Source organism: Marmota marmota, unplaced genomic scaffold, assembly GCF_001458135.2.
Source record: "Marmota marmota marmota unplaced genomic scaffold, marMar, whole genome shotgun sequence".
NCBI classification, from domain to species: Eukaryota; Metazoa; Chordata; class Mammalia; order Rodentia; family Sciuridae; genus Marmota; species Marmota marmota.
The window spans coordinates 5,098,403-5,118,380 of NW_026000206.1; the positions used below are offsets into that span (position 1 = coordinate 5,098,403).

General features: G+C 52.1%; 1 protein-coding gene across 1 annotated transcript in view; it reads left to right on the plus strand.

Moving 5' to 3' along the window:
• Positions 1-456: 456 nt before the first annotated feature.
• Dmbt1 (deleted in malignant brain tumors 1) overlaps positions 457-19,978 on the plus strand; it is a 170,912-nt gene continuing 151,390 nt past the window's right edge. The window contains exons 1-9 of the mRNA XM_048791448.1: positions 457-531; positions 4,545-4,571; positions 5,285-5,314; positions 7,462-7,848; positions 8,958-8,993; positions 11,913-12,236; positions 15,979-16,314; positions 19,309-19,341; positions 19,880-19,909. Of these exons, the coding sequence (XP_048647405.1) occupies positions 471-531; positions 4,545-4,571; positions 5,285-5,314; positions 7,462-7,848; positions 8,958-8,993; positions 11,913-12,236; positions 15,979-16,314; positions 19,309-19,341; positions 19,880-19,909 (1,264 nt within the window). The 5' untranslated portion in view covers positions 457-470. The remainder of the gene's footprint in view (positions 532-4,544; positions 4,572-5,284; positions 5,315-7,461; positions 7,849-8,957; positions 8,994-11,912; positions 12,237-15,978; positions 16,315-19,308; positions 19,342-19,879; positions 19,910-19,978) is intronic.

Sequence of the window (19,978 nt, forward strand, 5' to 3'; positions counted from 1 at the left end):
CTTTCCTCTGAGCCTAGGGTATGCACACAAGGGCAACCAGAGAAGGTCCTGCCAGGACCTGTCATCCCAAAGAGATGCTTTGCCCCTTGGCACCATGTCCCTTATTTGCCCAGCAACCCACATCCTGCTTCCCACAGGTTAATTCAAACTCTCCAAGATGAAAATCCAGCTCGTTTTCAGGGAGCACTTGGGAGTCTTCGAGGCTCACCTAGAAGGAAGTTGGAATTGGTATCTCTAATGTCAGAGCTTTTGCCGTTGGCTGGGCCGGGGCCAGGTTGTTCATACGGCAATCAATCAAACACACCTCAATTGTTCCTACAGATTAGCCACTGACTTAACAAAGTCCTGTCCCTCCTTCACATTGATTTATGGTAGCCATAGAAATATACCACCTGGGGGACACGCCTCATTCAGCCAGGAACCTATAAATATCAAGGAATTTCCATTCAAGTTGAGAGGGACCCAGCAAAATGGGGATCTTCACTGTCATCCTCCAACTTTGTCTTTTGTGGGGTCCAGTTCTATCTGCAGGTATTCTGTTTAATTGTTATATTCTTTGATTGTACTCTTGCAACCCCAAATCCTGCCAAGTCAGATCTACTCTTTTAGTAGATCAAGGGACTTCATCCCTTGGGGATTTTTGTACTGGGGAGAAGGTGGCTCTTTGATGATCATAGTCAACGTTTGCCAGTGTTTAGGAGGAATGCTTCTTTTTTGTTTTGTTTGTGGTTAGGAAATTCAAATGGTTGTTGTAGTTAGAAAATGCCAATCATATGTTAATGTTTTCAGTGAGTTTTTTTATGGGGAAGTGACTGGTTGAGCTTAGGAAAGTCCCTAAAGTTTAGGAGAGGGGTGTGTGTGTGTGTGTGTGTGTGTGTGTGTGAGAGAGAGAGAGAGAAAGAGAGAGAGAGAGAGAGAGAGAGAGAGAGTAAGAGAGAGTAAGAGGCCCTAAAGCTTCACCACATGGGGTAAACAGTTTGTATGCAATGAAAACAGGCAGGAAAGATTCTCCTGGAGATGCTCCTGTGTGACTTCTCTTTGCGGGTGCGTCAGGTGTGATGACCTGTATCAGCTGAGCCAAATCGGGTCAAGGAATGATATGCCAAGGTTCCAAGGCTGTGTCGACCACCAGCTGCTCAAACAGCCGGGCTGAAGCCCAGCTACTTGAGCACAACTTTGAGTCTCAGAGTGTCAGATGATCGACAGGGCCACCGGCCGGTCATGGTGATGGTTGAATCTCGGTGTCATTTTGCGGAGATGCTGTGAGAGCAAGAACCGACACCTGTCTGTTGCTGTCTTCCTGCCTCTCTTTCCTCTGTCCCCCTGTCTGTCTGACTGGCCTCTCTTCCTCTTTCCCCTCTCTCTCTGACCTCTGGCACCTCATCTCCTTACCTCTCTTCCTCTGCCCCTCCCTCTTTCTTCCTTCATCTCTTCCTCCTCCTCCTCTTCTATCCCCCTCCCATTCTCTTTCCTTCGATGAATTTGCCGGATTCATGGATTCCAGGAGGCGACGTAAAGATCACAGATAACCCAGAACTCTGGCCAGCCCAGGCTTGGTGGGGGGAGCTCTGAAGCTGAAGGTTCATTTGGGAGATGGCATTTGTGAAAGCAGCACCCCAAAGTCAAGCCTCAGGGCCCACAAGGTGTGGTGAGTGTGCACATGTGGTGGGCAACTGACTGGGGACAGCCACTGTCCCCTCTTGTCAGGAGGCCTCAGGTCCTGCCTTGGGGTGTCTCCTTTGATCACATAAGAAAATGGGAGGCTGGGCCTCAGTCCCTGACTTCATGGGGACAGAGTTGCACTGGCTCTGAATGGAGGCATGGAGTCAGTCAGCCCTGGAGGACAGGGAGCCAGGTGCCCCATCCTTATCTAAAAAGGGACAAAAGGCAGCAGTGCTCAGGGACAGGGGCGAACTGGTCATCATCCATCCACAGTGCGTGCCCGTGCTTGTGTGCAGAGGCGGGAGTCACCCTCTACCAAGGGTGTCTTGCTTCTCCAATTTCACCCTGCTAACCACCACAAAGTTGATGCCATTATCTCCACACTTCAAACAGGGAAACTGAGGCTCAGAAAGGTTATGTGGCTTGTCCAAGGGCCGCAGCTGGTAGGAGATGGGGCCAGGGTGTGAACCTGAGCCAGGTCTGCTAGCCTTTGGGCAGCAGTGTGGCCACAGCCCTCACTGCTCCTTGTAGGGAGCAGAGATGAACAGGGGCCTCTGCTCAGCCCTGGGGCCCTGCCATGGCACGTCCCCTTCTCAGCTCTGTCTCTGCACAAACTCTTGAAGAACAGGCAGGGTACGGAGGCTTGGGCTGGGTGGAAGTGGCCGTGGCCCCCAGTGTTGGTCCTAGTGATGTCCTTGACTCTGTCACTGACCTGTGTGGGGCCGCTGCTAGCCTCAGCTTCCTCATTTGCAGGTGGGGTTATGTTCCTGTTCTACACAGGGTGTGAGGAATGAGGGGCCCCGGCAGGGTCTGGCACATAGGGGCAGCCACAGACCATGTCGGTCAGCGGTCCTGTTCCAGGCGTCTCCTGACATTTTATCCAAATGTAATTTCCAACATGCAATGTGGGTCTTGGATTGGCTCCTGGAAAAGGAAACTGGAGGGACCCAAGTAAGGTCTGCAGTGTCGTCGGTGGACGTGTGCAGCACGGGGAGCTGTGAACTTGAGATGTCATCGAGGGGGTTGGGCCACATGGGACTCTCCGTAGTACCTTTGCCATTTGTCTTTAAGTCTTGAATTTGTCCAGACATTTTTGCCTTCACTTCCTTTAGTCCCCTCTCTTCCAGTCCAATGCTTTGCAAAACAAGAAGGTAGTCTCTGCTCCTAAGCGCGTTCCTGGCAGTCACCTTCCCACTCGGCCTTTCTGCACTGCGGCTGGATCACAGCCCTTACTAGTGCCTTAAAAAGACGGGAGATCTAGTGGAGAGACCTCAGGCGCTGTGAAGATATTTTTAACATAGGTGACGTTTGGATGGGGGACTTTTGAGTCACTTAAATAACGGTCCAGTCTAGTCACTCTTCGGTACAGTTCTTTAATCTTCTTAAATGTGCAAACACACCACCAGGTGTGATGAAACTCAGCCGCTGCAGCTGCCAAATGCTGCCGAATGAGAACAAAGCCCGAGGCTTCACCTTGGGGTCCAGAGCAAGCGCAGCAGCCTGGTGCCCAGGATCCTGGACCCCACAGTCTTCTGTGGATTTTCAGGTCCTCACGCCCGGCTTGCCAACACCGTGGGTCGGTCCCCCACAGGTTCCTGCTGTTTTCTGCCTCCACCTTCTTGTTTTTCTGGACAGTTTGCTGCTGCTCTCTCCCACCACTAACACCCCACTGCCGCCTCCCACACTCTAACCCTGGGCCTCCAGCCAGTGGGCCTCCAGCCACGGCCTCCCCGCTGGCTGCTGTCAGCACCTGAGCAGTCTCAGTCTTGCCCTCCTCTCCTCCACGCCCCACCAGGCTACATCTAACTTTTCTTTTTCAGGCCACAGACCTTGTCTTTCCCTGAAATAAGCTGCACACATGAAGACAGACACACAGACAAAATCATTTGTACACACACTCTCACCTACAAACAGATACATCTGTGGACACACAGACACAACTTCACATCACAGATAATAGACACACAATGATACACACAGGCACACAAGCAGACACATACACACACTCACGTATATCTCACACTCACAAAGCATCTCACATACATGCTTACACACACAGACGTACAGACACAGGGGTACAAGCAACAAACAGGGTTGGGCCACATGGATAAAAACACAGCAATGGGTCCGTGGGCACCTGGGTGCCACCCACATCCTCCCACAGCATCTTGGCTGGCACTAGACAAGCTGTTTCTAGGGATGGTGCTATGCAGGAAGTCCCTGGAGGATTGGGACCATGCCTTGCCCACTCAGTGCCTAGCCCAGCTCCTAACAGGGTGCCTGGCTGAATGCTCCAGTGCCAGGCCTTGGCAGGGCGTGCCCGGGACCCCCCAACTTTATGCCTCCTGCTTTGAAATACCAAAATCCCCGGCTGCTCGATTCCCTTACCCAAGATTTGCAGTATTTGTTCCTGACCTACCCCTCCTCCCGCACACCGTGAACCACCTCTAGGTGACTACGTACTGTGTGCAGTATAAACGCTTATAAATAGTTGTCACCCTATACTGTTCAGGGAATAACGACAAGGAAAAAAGCCTTTGCGTTCTCAGTACAGATGCACTTTCCCCCAAGCGTGTTTGATCCACTCTGTTGAATTTGTGGAAGCGGAACCCAGGGGTACATTCCGCTCTTTCAGAGGGTTCTGTCTTTACGACGAATTAAAATGGACCCTCTTTGCCTTAACTTGGCTTTGGGCGGGGGAGAGAGCAGAGTTGTCTAACACACCTGCTCAGGTCAACGTGCTGGACCCTGATGTCAGCTGACCATTGTGCCAGTTGCTGTCTCTGCTTCAGAGTCAACTGTATGGCTTCACAGGAGGCGTTGTTCAGGGTCCCTGTGGGTGAAACACAAACACATCTCAGTTTTCTTTTGTTTCATTACAGGTACGGAATCAGATGTTGTGACACCTGGTAAGTACTTTGAAAAGAATGTTCTATATTAGATGGTAGTGTTTTCCACTCTATTTACCTATTTTTGTCTTTCAAATAAAAGTCACCTCACTAAAGGTGTGATTTGGTCCTACAGAAACGCAGAGGCAATAGAGACCTCCTTCAGCCATAGCATAAAAGGACCTCGTGGGATGCAGTTATGTTCTTCAATTTTGCTTTGCCTCTGCCTCAAATTTCAGGGCACACAAGAATCAGGTAGAATAATTACATAAATGCAGGTCTTTGCATTCAACTCCTTCCCTTGAGAGAACTTGATTTGGAGGCCTGAGGTGGGGCTCAGGAACCTGCAATTCTGCAGACCCGTACCTAAGGCTAGTCTGCCCACCACACTTTGGGAAACCCTCCTGCTTGGCTAGAATGAGACTTTGGTATACTCAAGGTGGTTATCGAAGCATTACTTTGCTAAGAATTTCTAAGGAAAGTGGCAGTGTGTATGTGTAGATATTTTAATTGCTAGCTATTTTTGTTCATTTTATCTGAAACTATTGAGTGCCTCATCTCCAACCCACTTCCTTCATGTGTTGTACAAACACGTTTACTAAGAATGCCGGAGGCACACTCGCAAGATTGGACCACAGCGCCCCCTGGCAGGATTGTGAGGCAAAGCTGTAGATCACAGAAATGACTTCCAAATGGTGGGACCCTTTTCTAAGACACCTTTGGTTTCTTTCCAGATCAACGGTACCTGGTGACTACAGAGTATGGTAAGACCTAATCTCTCTCTCTCTCTCTCTCTGTCCCTGGGGTTGAACTCGGGGACACTCAACCACTGAGCCACATGCCTAGCTCTATTTTATGTTTTATTTAGACACAGGGTCTCACTGAGTTGCTAAGCGTCTTGCTGTGGCTAAGGCTGGCTTTGAACTCTCGATCCTCCTGACTCAGCCTCCCAAGCCACTGGGATTACAGGCATGTGCCACCGCACCTGGCAAGACCTTTCCTCTCTTTACTCTTCTTTCCACAGTTTTGGTTATTGCCTGGGATGGTCAGCTCTACTGCTGCTGCCATTGGCTAGTCAGGACCGCAGAACAAATGCCCAGGGATGGAGTGGGGACAAGTGTTGTGGATGCCAAGTCCCTGGCCATGTCCCAGATGCACAGTTAATCCCGTCTGTCATTTTCCTTCCTTCTTTTCTCTCAACCATTTGTTGGATAAACCTAGCTTCAGCCTAGTGTCAGAAGAGACTTGAGAACAGCCAGGGCGTCTCCTTCTGTACAATAAGGGCCATTATCTCAAAGACAATTGACCTCTGTGAGGCACTTGTTATGTCCCTAGCACAAAATGGTTTTCATACATTAAATGAGTTACTATATAACAAGTATATGACTACCTGTCACAAAGTAAGTGCTCACATAATGCATATAGTAAATGAAATCTTCCCAACACTTGAGGTAAGTATCGTTATGCTTATTTTTCAGATATGAAAACTAGGGAATTTTGGGGTAATTTGCCAATACTTGTAAGTTTAAAGTCACATGGCTGGTGAGTGGCAGGGCAGAGATTTGAACCCGGAACTGGAACCCTGTCTGTGGCTCTTGTTAAGTGAGCCCCCCACATGCACACACTTTCTGCATTGACGTGTACAGACCTTTGTGACCGAGTTTTGATGTGTTAGGGTCATCTAGGACAAATGATCCCTGGAACTCTTGAGCTATCCCCCTTTCTAAGTCATGCCTTGAAATTTGCAAACGTGAACTGGGAGTCGACTTGAGAGGCCGCTTTTTGACTGACCTGAGTAGGGCCAGGCTGAGACAGGAACACATCATCCCAGGAGTGCCAGAAGGGGTGGTCATAAAAGGGGTGAACAGGCCCAGAAAACACCTCGGGAACACCCAGGAAACAGTCCAATTGGCCTTTCTTCCCTTGTTCTCTGAACATCGCCTGCCAAACGAAAGCAACCACCTTTCCCCTTACCTTGCACCTCATTTCAACCTGTCACAGATTTCTCAGAACCTCAGATGACCACGGAAGAGCCACAGTCAGGATCTAGCTGCTGATGTCAGATGTTGGCCGAGATCCCTCAGGACCCGCTGTGTATTCCCTTGACTACATCAGCGTGGCTTTCCACTGAGGGTGATTTGCAGGCATCGTGCCGCAGGAGCAGGGTGCCTGTGGATTCCCCAGCCGTGGTGGTCGTCGTTACTGTGGGAGAGCAGGCTGAAGGGTTGGGCGAGGCCTGCTCCCGACACACGCCATCTTGAGCTTGACCCTGGGGGGTGGTGGAGAGTAAGTTGAAGCAGTGTGAGCAGGGAAATGGCTTGGACATGTCTGCTCTTTGAAAAGGTTCAACCCGGGGGCCTTCAGTGGAGACAGACGAGTCCTCTGGGTACAGAGGGCAGAGTGAGCTCTGTTGGGTCTGAATGTGGTGCCTGAGAGAGGGAGGAGCAGAGAGAGATCACCTGGATCCCTGGAGAAGGCCAGGTTCAAGAGGGTGAAGGTCTAACCCAGTGATGGGTGTGGGAGGGAAAGAGAAAGGGGCCTGGGTGCTCAGTGGAGTGGAGCTGAAGAGGAGCAGGAATCGGGTGTAACGTCAGAATTCCAGCCCAGCTGCTGCCGTGGGACAGCACTGTCAATCCAAGGGGAGGAAAGAGACCCTGCTGGGTTTGGGAGAGTGGGATGGAGATGGGACATCCTAGAGGCCACTGAAATTTTGGTGTGGAGTTCAGGGCTGGGACTGTCAGGGCTGGGTAGGACCTGAGTGGTGGCTTTGGAGGGTCCTCTGTGTGGGGAGTTCTCAGAGGACATGAGGATCTCCAGGGGGAAAGAGGGAGGACGGCAAAGACAGTGACATTTAAGGTCCTGAGGGGGGAGAATCAGTGATGGGGACAGCACAAGGTGCTCTAAGAATGAGAAAAGGGAGCGCTAGGTGGCGTAAGGCAGGGGGCAGAGAGTGCCAAGACCCGGGCTTCCCGCTGTGTTGATGCAGGTTTACCTGTGAGGCTGGTGAATGGCGGTGACCGGTGCCAGGGCCGGGTGGAGGTCCTGTACCAAGGCTACTGGGGCACTGTTTGTGACGACAGCTGGGACACCCAGGATGCAGATGTCGTCTGTCGGCAGCTCGGCTGTGGCCATTCCGTGTCAGCCCTGGGCGGGGCTCACTTTGGTCAGGGCTCGGGGAACATTCTCCTGGGCGCCGTGTACTGCTCAGGAGGGGAGCCCTACCTGTCAAGCTGCCTCCATGATGGGTGGTACAACCACGAGTGTGGCCACAGGGAAGACGCGGGAGTCGTGTGCTCAGGTAGAGCAACTATCAGCGCACCGCAGCCACCCCAAGGCCTAGCCCCTGTGCGCGTGTGCACGCGTGTGGGCGGGCTTGCATGCGTGTGTGTGCACGTGTGTGCGTACACTTGGCAGTTACCTGCTCTGCCATCAGTGGTTCCTTATTTGGTGGTAAAGGATCTGAACTACTATCCCTTTCACAAAGACCCTGAGGTCAGAGGGATCAAGGGACCCGCCTATTGTCCACAGCTGGGAAGTGATGGAGGCCAGCTTCAGCCTCGGAGCTTGCTGATGCCACCCCACAGTGGACTGGCTCTGATGAGGAGCAGCATGACCATCACCAGCCTAAGTGGCAGTTTCCCTTCCTCTAAAGGTGGGGAAGGATGGGCCAGCCGCTGGTCCTTACTACTTAAATGTGAACTAAAATCACATCAAGGTTTGGCCAAGATGTTCTATTTACTGGGAATTAAATGCTAACACAAGGATGCTCACACCATGGGTGGAAAAGAGAGACCCTGACCCAGCCCAGCACATCCCGGGCTGCATCTCCTGGTTCACACGGTGCTGGAACCTGTCAAACACCAAGGGGTCTTACTGCACAAGAAGGCTCAGGGATGCTGGTCTATTGTGTCCCCCAGAAGAGGGGTTTCTATTAGACTGTCCATTGGCACTTACCATGTGGTCTGGACTGTGCAGCCCAGCTCTGCAGGGTGTCACTGTGACCCCACCTAAGAACGGTGGCCCTGAGGGAGTGTTGCCCAGAATACGACTCTGGAAACTGCCTTTCTCCCTGGGTGGGGTCACCTTTTCAGGAATATCTGAGTGATGGCAAATAGTTATCATTTGAGGGTGTCATTTCCGGTTTGACGTCTGAACTGGTGGAGACTGGAAGCAGAGGAGGGAGAGGGTGGTGACAAGAGCAAAAAATGCTTGTAGGGGCATCCTGGGTGACCAAGTGACAGATGGGTGTTGGGTTTCACAAGGAAAAATATGCAGCCTTTTAGCAAAGGAGGGGGCGTCAGCATGCGAGCTTCCAGCCCCCGCTCCCAAGGCTGAGAAAGCAGAAGACCCCCTTCCTGAAGTGAGGGCCGGCACCTGACCAATGTCCTCTCCTCTCTGCCTCTGCAGCTGCTTCGAGGCCCTCCACGACACTCCCGACAGATGGTAATGTTTGTCACGTGGGATCCCTGTGGGCTCAGGCCCCCGTGAACCTAGGGGTCCATTTCTGAGGGTACCTGGAATGGGGTGATCAGCCCTCCTTCTGAAGAAGGCCTCAGGCCTGAGTGGACATCTCTCTCACGGATCATGTCCCTGAGGCTGAGAGGCATCTCCAAGGATCTCTAAGGTGGAACCCTGTGTCCTGTCCTCAGGGGTCTCATTGCTGTGCTCAGTGCCCTGTGGTTCTCACCCATCCATGCTGACCTCTGGCCAGCCTCAGGTGCTGGATCTTGGGTTACAGAGCCCAAAGAGCCAGGTACAAACCTGCTCAGACCGCATCCTCACGCACGCCCTGTCTCTGAGCCCATGTCAAGCCACCCTGGAAATCATGATCCTTCAGACTGTGGGCATCAGAGGCCCTTTCGTTCCCCTGGGGGCACCTCAGTGAGAGACCCGGGAAGCTCAGTCAACACAGCCTGAGACTCTGGCAGTATGGCCTTAGGGAAGGGAAGGCACGTCCCACTTGCCATTTCTTGATAAGCCAAGATCAAGGGCAATCTTCATCCCAAGGCCTCTGGCCTGCCCAGGTGTCGGCAAGCTCAGCGAGGAATGCCAGTGATCTGTGTGTCAGGCCAATGGGGTGTCCCGGATCTTACCTTCTCTTTCTCTTCTCTGTGGTTAAGGACATAAATGTCACAAGAGCTGAGGGTGAGACTGGCTTTATTCAAACTTAGCCACAACCCTTCCTAAGAGTCCACATTTTCTTATTTGCAGGAACTCCAAGAGGAGAACCTGTTCCCTTGTCTGCCGTGGTTTCCTTTGAGGACCTTGTTATGTAATCGAAACGGCAGCTGGGCCTGAAAAGTCCTTGGGTGCAAATGGACCAACTAGGGATGAGCGTGAGGGAATGCAGGGGTCGGGCTGATCTGCCTGCGACACAGCACAGGGCTTACTCAGAGCTGCCCCTCCACGTGGAGGGTGGTCGACTTTCTTCTAGATCCAGACATCTCATGTAGAAGCCCAGTAGGTCACTTAGACCTGAGAGCTCTGGTGCAGCAGGTTAGGATGGCTCTCCAGTTGTCTCCTCTCCAAGCCCTGGCACCAGTCAGCTCTTGTCTTTGGAGCAATTTGAACACATAGATTTAGTGTCAATAACTTACTTTAAGGGGAAACATTAGGAGCATTTTCATGAAAGCAAAAAACAAGGCAAGCATGCCCTCCAACCCCATTGCTATTCAATATTGTTTTGGAAATACTAGCCAATGCAATCAGACAAGAGAAATCAGAGGGACAAGAGTAGGATAAGTTATTTTTGGTTCCATCCCCAGAAGTTCTGTACAGGTCATACGTAGGTGTGAACAGAGATATTTTCTCCCTAAATAGCCTTTTAGGCCCAAGGCTAGACAGGTTTCTTAAATTTCTCATGCAGCAAGACAAAATCCAGATCAGGAATGACATCTCAATAGATTTCAGTTTACTTCCAGGTTTTTTTAAAAAAAATTTTTTTTTAGTTGTTAATAGACCTTTATTTTATTTATATATATACGGTGCTGAGAATCGAACCCAGTGCCTCACACATGCCGGGCAAGTGGCAACCGCTGAGCCCTAGCCCCAGCCCCACTACTTCCAGGTCTTGATTCTTCTCCGAGACTTATCTTTCCTGTTATTTTTTTTTTGTCTTATTTGCTTTTCACCTTTTACAATTATAACACACAGAGCCAAAAATAGCAAACTCTGAGACCTCCTTTGCAATAGGTAATGAATAATTTTGTATGAGTCCCTCTCTGTAGGTCACAATGCCAAGTATAACCATGGGTTTGGCTTTTCCTCAGGAAACCTTTTAGGGATAGAGTGATCGGTGTGTTGCAAATGCTTACTGCAAGGACTGATGCCTTCTCAACAGAAAGCTTGGCAGTCTCCTTCATCGCTCATTTCCTTGTAGATGGGAAGGAATCAGTCAGAATATGGGGGCCTTCAAGAGCCTGTGTACTTTGGGACAGAGATCAGTGGAATCATTTCTCTAGTCTAGCGTGCTGGCTCCTCCATATCCATGGCTCTGTACTGACCTCAACCATTCTGCCTATAGAATCAAGAGGAGCTTGTGTAAAATACACTCCAAGTCATCCTTGGAGCCCCAGAAAGATGCCAGAGCTTCTCGCAGGACATCCTAACATCAGCAGGCTTCTGTTTAGCAGGGGCCTCATGTGTCCCCTGTAGAGGGAATCAGGCCTCTGCCCAGGCCTTTACTAGAGAAGGGTCATGTTGGATGATCTCTAGAGTCTCTCCAGCAAGCAAAGTGGGAAGGATACTTCCTACCATCTGGAGGCCAAGCATAATTCCTTCACATGTTCACTTCTTTTCTGCCTCCTGCAGATACAGTGGCAACAGGTCTTTTTCCCCCACTCTGTCTCTTTGGGTCACAATACTGTTGGCTCTCAGGTTAGTTTTGAATCAAAACAAAACGTGGGGTTAGAAAGATCAGAATAAGATGATCTTCCAGAAAAGTCTCCAGGTATATGAGGGTGGGACTGATGTCCTGTTTTAGGTGGTCCTACTCTAAGTCATCTCCAGCCTTTGATGTCCCTGGGGATCCAACTGGCTGGGTCATCTGTACTTGAAGGCCTTGGTGGCAAGGTTGGCTAAAATCCAGGGCAGACTCTGCACAGGTCATGGCAGTTGACAGAGCAATGGCCATTCTCACGTCAAAGGACTATGGAACTGGAATGTGCATCCCAAAGAGGTCAGGGGAATGAGGTGTCACAGGGCGGACCTTTACAGGGCAAGGTGTCCAAGGCCCAGGATGTGAGTGAGGTTCAAATTTCACAATGGAGCTTGGCCCCTGGGAAGTGGTATTGTCTGCATACAACTACACAACCTTGGCCATTACGGAACAGCATGGAATGAGAAATCATGTGTTTTCTCTAGAAACTATATCTGGATTGGCCTTGAGGCTGGTGAATGGTGGAAACCGATGCCAGGGACGTGTGGAGGTCCTGTACAGAGGCTCCTGGGGCACCGTGTGCGATGACAGCTGGGACACCAACGATGCCAACGTGGTCTGCAGGCAGCTGGGCTGTGGCTGGGCTGTGTCTGCCCCAGGGAATGCCCGGTTTGGTCAGGGCTCAGGACCGATTGTCCTGGATGATGTGGCCTGCTCTGGGCATGAGTCCTACCTGTGGAACTGCGGCCACCGAGGTTGGCTCTCCCATAACTGTGGACACCCGGAGGACGCAGGAGTCATCTGCTCAGGTGAGCCTCTGGCCCCGCTGGACTCTCACCTCGTGAATGGACTCTGATCAGAGCCCTGGCCTTGCTCTTCATGTCTGAGCCCTGGCTCCTGGGTGGGGACGCTGTGGTTCTCCCCTTGAACAGACAGGTGGCTCCCGTGGGATGTGTGCTGAGAAGGACCCCCTGGGCTGGGAACTGCCCCTCAGGCTGGGTGAGGCCTCCTCACAAGGGCCCCATGAGGTCACTGCTGCCCTGCACCTCCTCTCCCTGAGGAGCCCCTCCACTGCCCGTCCTGTGAGTGCTGCTCTCTGACGCGTCCCTGTCTCACTGACTGTCCCCTCCCCTCCTCCTTGGTCCACAGGGTCACCTGGCCCAAGGTGTCATTCTAACTGGCCCATCAGTCGGGCCCAGTGCCCCCTTTGCTGTGGGTCTACAGACATACAGAAGGGCATTGGCTTTCCACAGTGGCCATTTCCCAGGGAACTCTGGGGTGTGTCATGGCACCAGCTGAGGTGCCACCTGTGGGGCCACCTGCCTGGGCAAGACAGCTTAAGGGGGAGGCCCTGCCCCAGGCCCCTGCAGTCCACAGATAGGACTCTCCAGACCCTCAGAACTGCTGGAGATGGGAGGCCAGGGCTGCTGCGGTCATTCTCCTCAGGATGGTCAGCTGGGGAGACCCTGGGAGAAGGGAGACGAGGAATCTTCACCCACTTTGGGGTGGGTGTGGGAGTGGACAGGGGCTGCCCTTGTAAAGAGAGTGCCCGTGGAGGCCAGGTTGGTTAGTGTGAAACCCACCCCCAGGAACTGCTGTGCTCACCTGGAACTTTCTGGGCCATGTCTCTGCCTCTCCCCAGCTGTCCACGTGAGATGCCTCCTGTGTCCCAGTGATAGTGAGAGCACTGACACCCTTCCTGGGGACAGGTTGTGTCCATGGTCTTAGGCAGAGATTGTGGGACTCCCAGCAGTCCTGGTTGGCCAGCCCCATCCCCGATGCCACCCAGTGCCTCCTCTGTGCCAAAGTGCTGAGTGTCCTGCCAAAGTTTTCTGCTCTTGGCAGTTGTGGAGAAGGGGAGCCCTGGGTTGATGTGGCATCTCAGCTGCTGCATCTTCACATGAAGTTTTAGCCTCTGACATGTGACCTTGGATCCCAGCCTGGGCTCTGTCCCTCCTAGTTCACTCTGTGATGCAGGGCTCCTGGGGAGGCAGAGAAACCCATTTTGCACATACGTTAAATCATGCTAGCAATTTTTCCATGTGCAGAGATGTATTTTTGGTCCCATGCATTTTTCCAGACTTCATGTCTGTGGGCATGGTACCTTGGCGTGTAAATCTAATATAAAAATTCTGAGTTATGTCCTTAAGCAGACTGCCTTGCACGTTTGGGTGGTCCATTTTGTCTTCAAGTGGGTATTTCTTTCATTTCTCTCCACTGATTTCTTGAACAGACTTCGCAGAAGGATGGAAGCGTGGTTGCTCTCCTCCACTTTCTGTAAAGCAGTTTCCTGGGGGAATGGATGAGGGAGGCTGGAATGGTGGATATTTGAGCCCTGCTCCCTACTGAAGGTCCTTCCCTTTTAGAAGATTCCTACAGCAATGGCTGAGCCTCTAGGCCACGCTGACATTGTGCCTTGTCAGTGGCACCTGTAAGGAGAATCACAAGTTTTAAACCAATAGGCCTCTGCCTGGCCCCTCTTCTGTGATTCCATGACTAAGAGAGAGTGCCTTAGGCCAGGGCCAAAGCTATGCTGTAGATATCTGCTTTAAACCCTGAGTCCTGGAGACCAGCAGAGACAAAGCTCAGATTTCTGAAGTGTGACATCAATGCAGATAGCCACTGAGCAGGGGCACCCACACGACCCACGATGATGGGGGAGAGGGAGGAGTNTGGAATTTGTAGTATGAGGCTTTGGGGATTTTTTTAATAGTAAATTCCTTTTGTATGTAAATTTATTAAACAAACAAAACAAACCACAAAAAAACAAAACCAGAGCAGCAGCAGAGAAAGCCCTCCCCAAGGAGAGCCGGTTGTCGTCCCCCTTCCTGTTGACACCTGTCCTCTCCCAGGTGTCCTCCCGTGTCTGTGCGCTGCTCCCAGCTGTCCTGTGTCCCTGGGTGAGAGCCTGAGCTGTCAGTGGAGTGTCCATGGAGGAGTGCAGAGGCCTCTCCATGTCCTCCAAACCTGTCCACCTGTCTCCCATAGGGACCCTAGGAGCACAGCTCCTCCTGCCTGTGGCTCTGTGATAAGACTGGGGTCCTGGACCCAGCAAGCCAGGGACGGGAAAAGCGCCCACACTTTCATTGCTCCTCCACCCTGACATCCTGGCTTCCCCGGTCTTCTGAGAGGGTGACAAATAGTGGGCTCTCCTGGTCTCACACCAAACCCACATCAGCAAATTCACACCCTCCACGGGGACATTCCTGAGCTGTGTTAAGCTCCCGAAGGTTCCCTTGGGCTCAGGGCCCAGGGCGCTGCACAGGTCCACGGGCCTGGAGATGACCACTGTTTGCCGTTAATGAAGCAGAAGGGCCCATGTGGGCTGTGAGAACCAGGAAGCTTCTCTCCCTCAGAGGAGAGACTGGGAGACAGTTGATGGTGGCCTGAACTCGTCCAGGGCCTGCTCCTCTTTTTTTAATTTCCTAATACAGATTTTTATTTCTCTATAAACTAAAAATTGTCTCAGGGTACAGGAGTATGCATGTATTCATATATGTCCACTATGTTTATACACGTGTACACACATGTACACAGACGTGTATCATGTGGAGCTCCCATTGATACTATTTCCCTTTTGTTACCTTATCTTGGTAAAAAGTTTATAGAACATCAAGTTTGTTATTTTCTTTTTATCCTCCATATTGGGGGTTCATTCCAGGGCTTTCCTCATGAAAGGCAAGCCCTTTACCTCTGAACAATGTTCCCCAGCCCAGATTCACCGTTTTAGATTATATAATCTAAAATTTATCCATTTACCTTTTTAAAATTGTGCAATTTGATGATATTAGATACATCCATGGGATACCATTACCACTGTCTAGTTCCAGAACTTTCATCCTCCCCAACTAAAACCCCACTGACCTGCCCAGCTCTTGCTCTTTCCCAGCTTCTGGTAAGCACAGCTCTGCTCTCGGTGTCTACATTTGCCTCCCTGGTTATTTCCCGTGAATGGAAGCCCTGGCTTTCTTGGCTGCCTTATTCCATTCAGCAGGTTTTCACTTGCATTTGGCATGTAGGAGCGTGTCTTTTCTTTTCACTGCCAGAAGCCATTCCGTGGTAGGAATATGCCACCTTTGTTGAGCCACGTTCTGTTTACCCATTCACCTGTGGATGGGCACAGGTCGTCTCTGCCTGTTGGCTGTGTAAATAGTGCTGCCAGAGCAGGCACATACAATTTTGGCTGGGTTGCCTATTCCCAATTCCTCTGGGTATAGACCTAGAAGTGGGTTGTCTGGGTCCTATGCTGAATCAGTGTGTCACTTGTGGGGACGTTGAACCATTTTCTGCAGCAGCTGGAGTGTTGCTGTTCCCACCGGCAGTGTCTGAGGGCTTGGTCTTTCCATATGTCCCCAGCAGTGGTCATGGTGTATCTTGTTCATCATGGTGTCCTGGATGGAGTGAGGTGGTATCTCATTGGGATTATTCCCCCCAGTACTGGGGTTTAAACCCAGGGCCTGGTACATGCCAGGCAGACACTTTACCACTGAGCCACATCCCCAGCCCTCTCTTAGGGATTTTGACAGCACTTCCCTAATGACAAATGATGCCCATCTCTAGGAACAACTGATTTCAGTTTGGACCTGAGACTGGTGAATGGAGGTCACCGGTGTCAAGGCCGGGTGGAGGTCCTGTACAGAGGCTCCTGGGGCACCGTGTGCGATGACAGCTGGGACATCAACGATGCCAACGTGGTCTGCAGGCAGCTGGGCTGTGGCTGGGCTGTGTCTGCCCCAGGGAATGCCCGGTTTGGTCAGGGCTCAGGACCGATTGTCCTGGATAATGTGGCCTGCTCTGGGCATGAGTCCTATCTGTGGAACTGCGGCCACAATGGCTGGCTCTCCCATAACTGTGGACACCCGGAGGACGCAGGAGTCATCTGCTCAGGTGAGCCTCTGGCCCCGCTGGACTCTCACCTCGTGAATGGACTCTGATCAGAGCCCTGGCCTTGCTCTTCATGTCTGAGCCCTGGCTCCTGGGTGGGGACGCTGTGGTTCTCCCCTTGAACAGACAGGTGGCTCCCGTGGGATGTGTGCTGAGAAGGACCCCCTGGGCTGGGAACTGCCCCTCAGGCTGGGTGAGGCCTCCTCACAAGGGCCCCATGAGGTCACTGCTGCCCTGCACCTCCTCTCCCTGAGGAGCCCCTCCACTGCCCGTCCTGTGAGTGCTGCTCTCTGACGCGTCCCTGTCTCACTGACTGTCCCCTCCCCTCCTCCTTGGTCCACAGGGTCACCTGGCCCAAGGTGTCATTCTAACTGGCCCATCAGTCGGGCCCAGTGCCCCCTTTGCTGTGGGTCTACAGACATACAGAAGGGCATTGGCTTTCCACAGTGGCCATTTCCCAGGGAACTCTGGGGTGTGTCATGGCACCAGCTGAGGTGCCACCTGTGGGGCCACCTGCCTGGGCAAGACAGCTTAAGGGGGAGGCCCTGCCCCAGGCCCCTGCAGTCCACAGATAGGACTCTCCAGACCCTCAGAACTGCTGGAGATGGGAGGCCAGGGCTGCTGCGGTCATTCTCCTCAGGATGGTCAGCTGGGGAGACCCTGGGAGAAGGGAGACGAGGAATCTTCACCCACTTTGGGGTGGGTGTGGGAGTGGACAGGGGCTGCCCTTGTAAAGAGAGTGCCCGTGGAGGCCAGGTTGGTTAGTGTGAAACCCACCCCCAGGAACTGCTGTGCTCACCTGGAACTTTCTGGGCCATGTCTCTGCCTCTCCCCAGCTGTCCACGTGAGATGCCTCCTGTGTCCCAGTGATAGTGAGAGCACTGACACCCTTCCTGGGGACAGGTTGTGTCCATGGTCTTAGGCAGAGATTGTGGGACTCCCAGCAGTCATGGGTGGCCTGTCCTATCCCCAATGCCACCCAGTGCCTGCTCTGTGCCACAGCACTGAGTGTCCTGCCCAGGTTCGCAACATCTGGCAGCTGAGGAGAAGGGGAGCACTGGGTTGGTGGGCACCTCGGCTGCCACTTCTGCACATGAAGCCATAGCCTCTGACATGTGACCTTGGACCCTAGCCTGGGCTCTGTCCCTTCCAGTTTATTCAGGGATGCAGGGCTCCTAGGGAAGCAGAGAAACCCCTTTGCTAGCTAGTTTCCATGCCTACAGGTGTACTTCTGGTCACGCGCATTACCCCACCATTCATGTTGTAGGCTTGGTTCCTTGACATGTAAAATTCCTGTTGAAATTCTCCAAGTTATATCTTTGGCCCACTTCCTTGCACATTTGGGTGACCCAATTTGTCTTCAAATATTTCTTTCATTTCTCTCCACTTTATTTTGTTGTTGATGTCATTGGTACCAGTGATTGAATTCAGGGGCACTGAACTACGGAGACCCATCCCCAGCCCTATTTTGTATTTTATTTAGAGACAGGGTCTCACTGAGTTGCCTAGTGCCTCGCCATTGTTGAGGCTGGCTTTGACCTCGAGATCCTCCTGCCTCAGCCTCCTGAGCTGCTGGGATTACAGGCGTGCACCACCACACCCAGTTTTCCTTGATTTTTGAATAAAGTCTTCACAGAAGGATGGAAGCGCAATGCTCTCCTCGACTTTCTGCAAAGCACCTGCCTGGGGGAATGGACGAGGGAGGCAGCAATGGTGGATATTTGAACCCCGCTCCCTGCTGAAGGTGCTGCCTTTTTAGAAGATTCCTACAGCAATGGCTGAGCCTCTAGGCCATGCTGACGGTGTGCCTTGTCAGTTGGCACTTGTAAGGAGAATCAGAGTTTTAAACCAAACAGGTCTCTGCCTGCCTCCTTTTCTGTGGTCTAAAGAAAGAGTGGCTCAGGCCAGGGCCAAAGCTATGCTGTAGATATTTGCTTTAAACCCTTGAGTCCTGGAGACCAGCAGAGACAAAGCTCAGATTTCTGAAGTATGACATCAATGCAGATAGCCACTGAGCAGGGGCACCCACCCGACCCATGATGATGGGGGAGATGGAGGAGTTCTTATTCACAGGTGAACAACTTCATGCTTGAACATAAGAAAGAACTTCCAGTGAACTTCCAGCGTCTTCTACATGAGCAGTCATGCTGGTCTCTCTCAGGACTCAGGGGACTTCTGTCCTTGGGGTAACCTTACTTGGTCCCTCTGTCCTGCCTCACGTCAGGGCATCCTGTTGTACTCTCAAAATGGCTTCTGTGTTTTGTGGTGGGCTTTGCTCTGAGAGGAAGACTTTCTGACATGTTACTCTCCTCATGTGACAGTTTTATGATTTTCATAATTTCTTGAAATCATCTTAGTTCTTTGCTGAGAATCGGGTTTGGTCTTGCAGTTTAGCTCCTGGTCTGGGTTGTTAATAAACTGTGAATTCAAGACCTTACACACCTTGAAGAAGTGTAAAGAAGAGTCAAGGAGAAAAGCCCCATATCCCCTCCTCCGCTCCTGGGTTCCTTTACCCCTCTGAAGGGGACAGGGTGAGGGTGAGGGTGATGCAGCACAGCGGGTGAGGGAGGCACCTGCTCACTGAGCCACATCTGCATCCAAATGCTCCATTGGGAAGGGAGGTCTTCAGCTGAGGCCACCCCTGTGGGGTGGTCCATCTGGAGGCTCCTGGGCTATGACTGCAGATGGGCACATGTGCATGACTGACCTGTGTTCTGGGGCCCTGCTTTACTGAGTCAGTGGCTAAAAGCCACAAGGTGGAGGAAGAGTGGGTTCAGCTCAACCACCACATCTAGATAGGGTCTCCCTCCCCTTGAGGCTGAAGGGGACAGGATCTGCCTGGACACCTCCAAGGAGCATCCTTTGGGCAATCAGCTCCCCCTTTGAGGGAAGGGACCAGCATGAATGGATGCCTGACCTGCTCCTTATCTTCCACCTGAGTCCCAGTTTTGCCGCCTCCTGTGTAATACATTGGATCCAACCTTCTCTCTCCCACAGGTGTCCCGTCTTCCACAGAGACTCCCACCCCAGGTGAGTCCATCTGCCTCCTCAATTCTAGGTGACCCTCACTCCTTGCTCCTGTTCACAGCTCCAGCTGGTAGCTCTGAGAGGGTCTATGGAGTGTTCTAGCAGCAGAGCCCACAGAGTGTTCGTCCTCCTTCCTAGCCTGGAGGGACAGGACAGTGCCAGCTCCACCTGAGTGTTGAGGAGCAGTCAGGCAGTTCCTGGGCCACTGCTCCTGGAACACCTCCTCTGGCCAAGACTCGTGTGGGAGGGGAGCACAGGGATTTTTCATGTCATATACCTCAGGCATGTACTGAGAAATTCTTTTAACCAGAGAGCCATCCTTCAGAAAAGCTTATAGCTTCCCCTGGGACTGTGTACCTCATTGCCATGGTGGAGGTGATTCAGGTCATGGCCTTGCTCACTGAGGCTCTCTAGAAAGGCCTTGTTCTCCCCCAGGCACAGAGCTTCTCTGACCACCTGTGCCTGATTCCAGCACCAGGTCCCTCCCCAACCTCCACTCCACACCCCCTGCCTTCTAAGGTGGCTTTGTCTTCCTTCCCAGGTTGGTGGCCTAGAACAACTCCCATCTATGGTAAGCATTTTTGGATTAAGTTCAACCTTGACCTCACACCCCCTGCTTCCTAATCTGATCTTGTTTTCC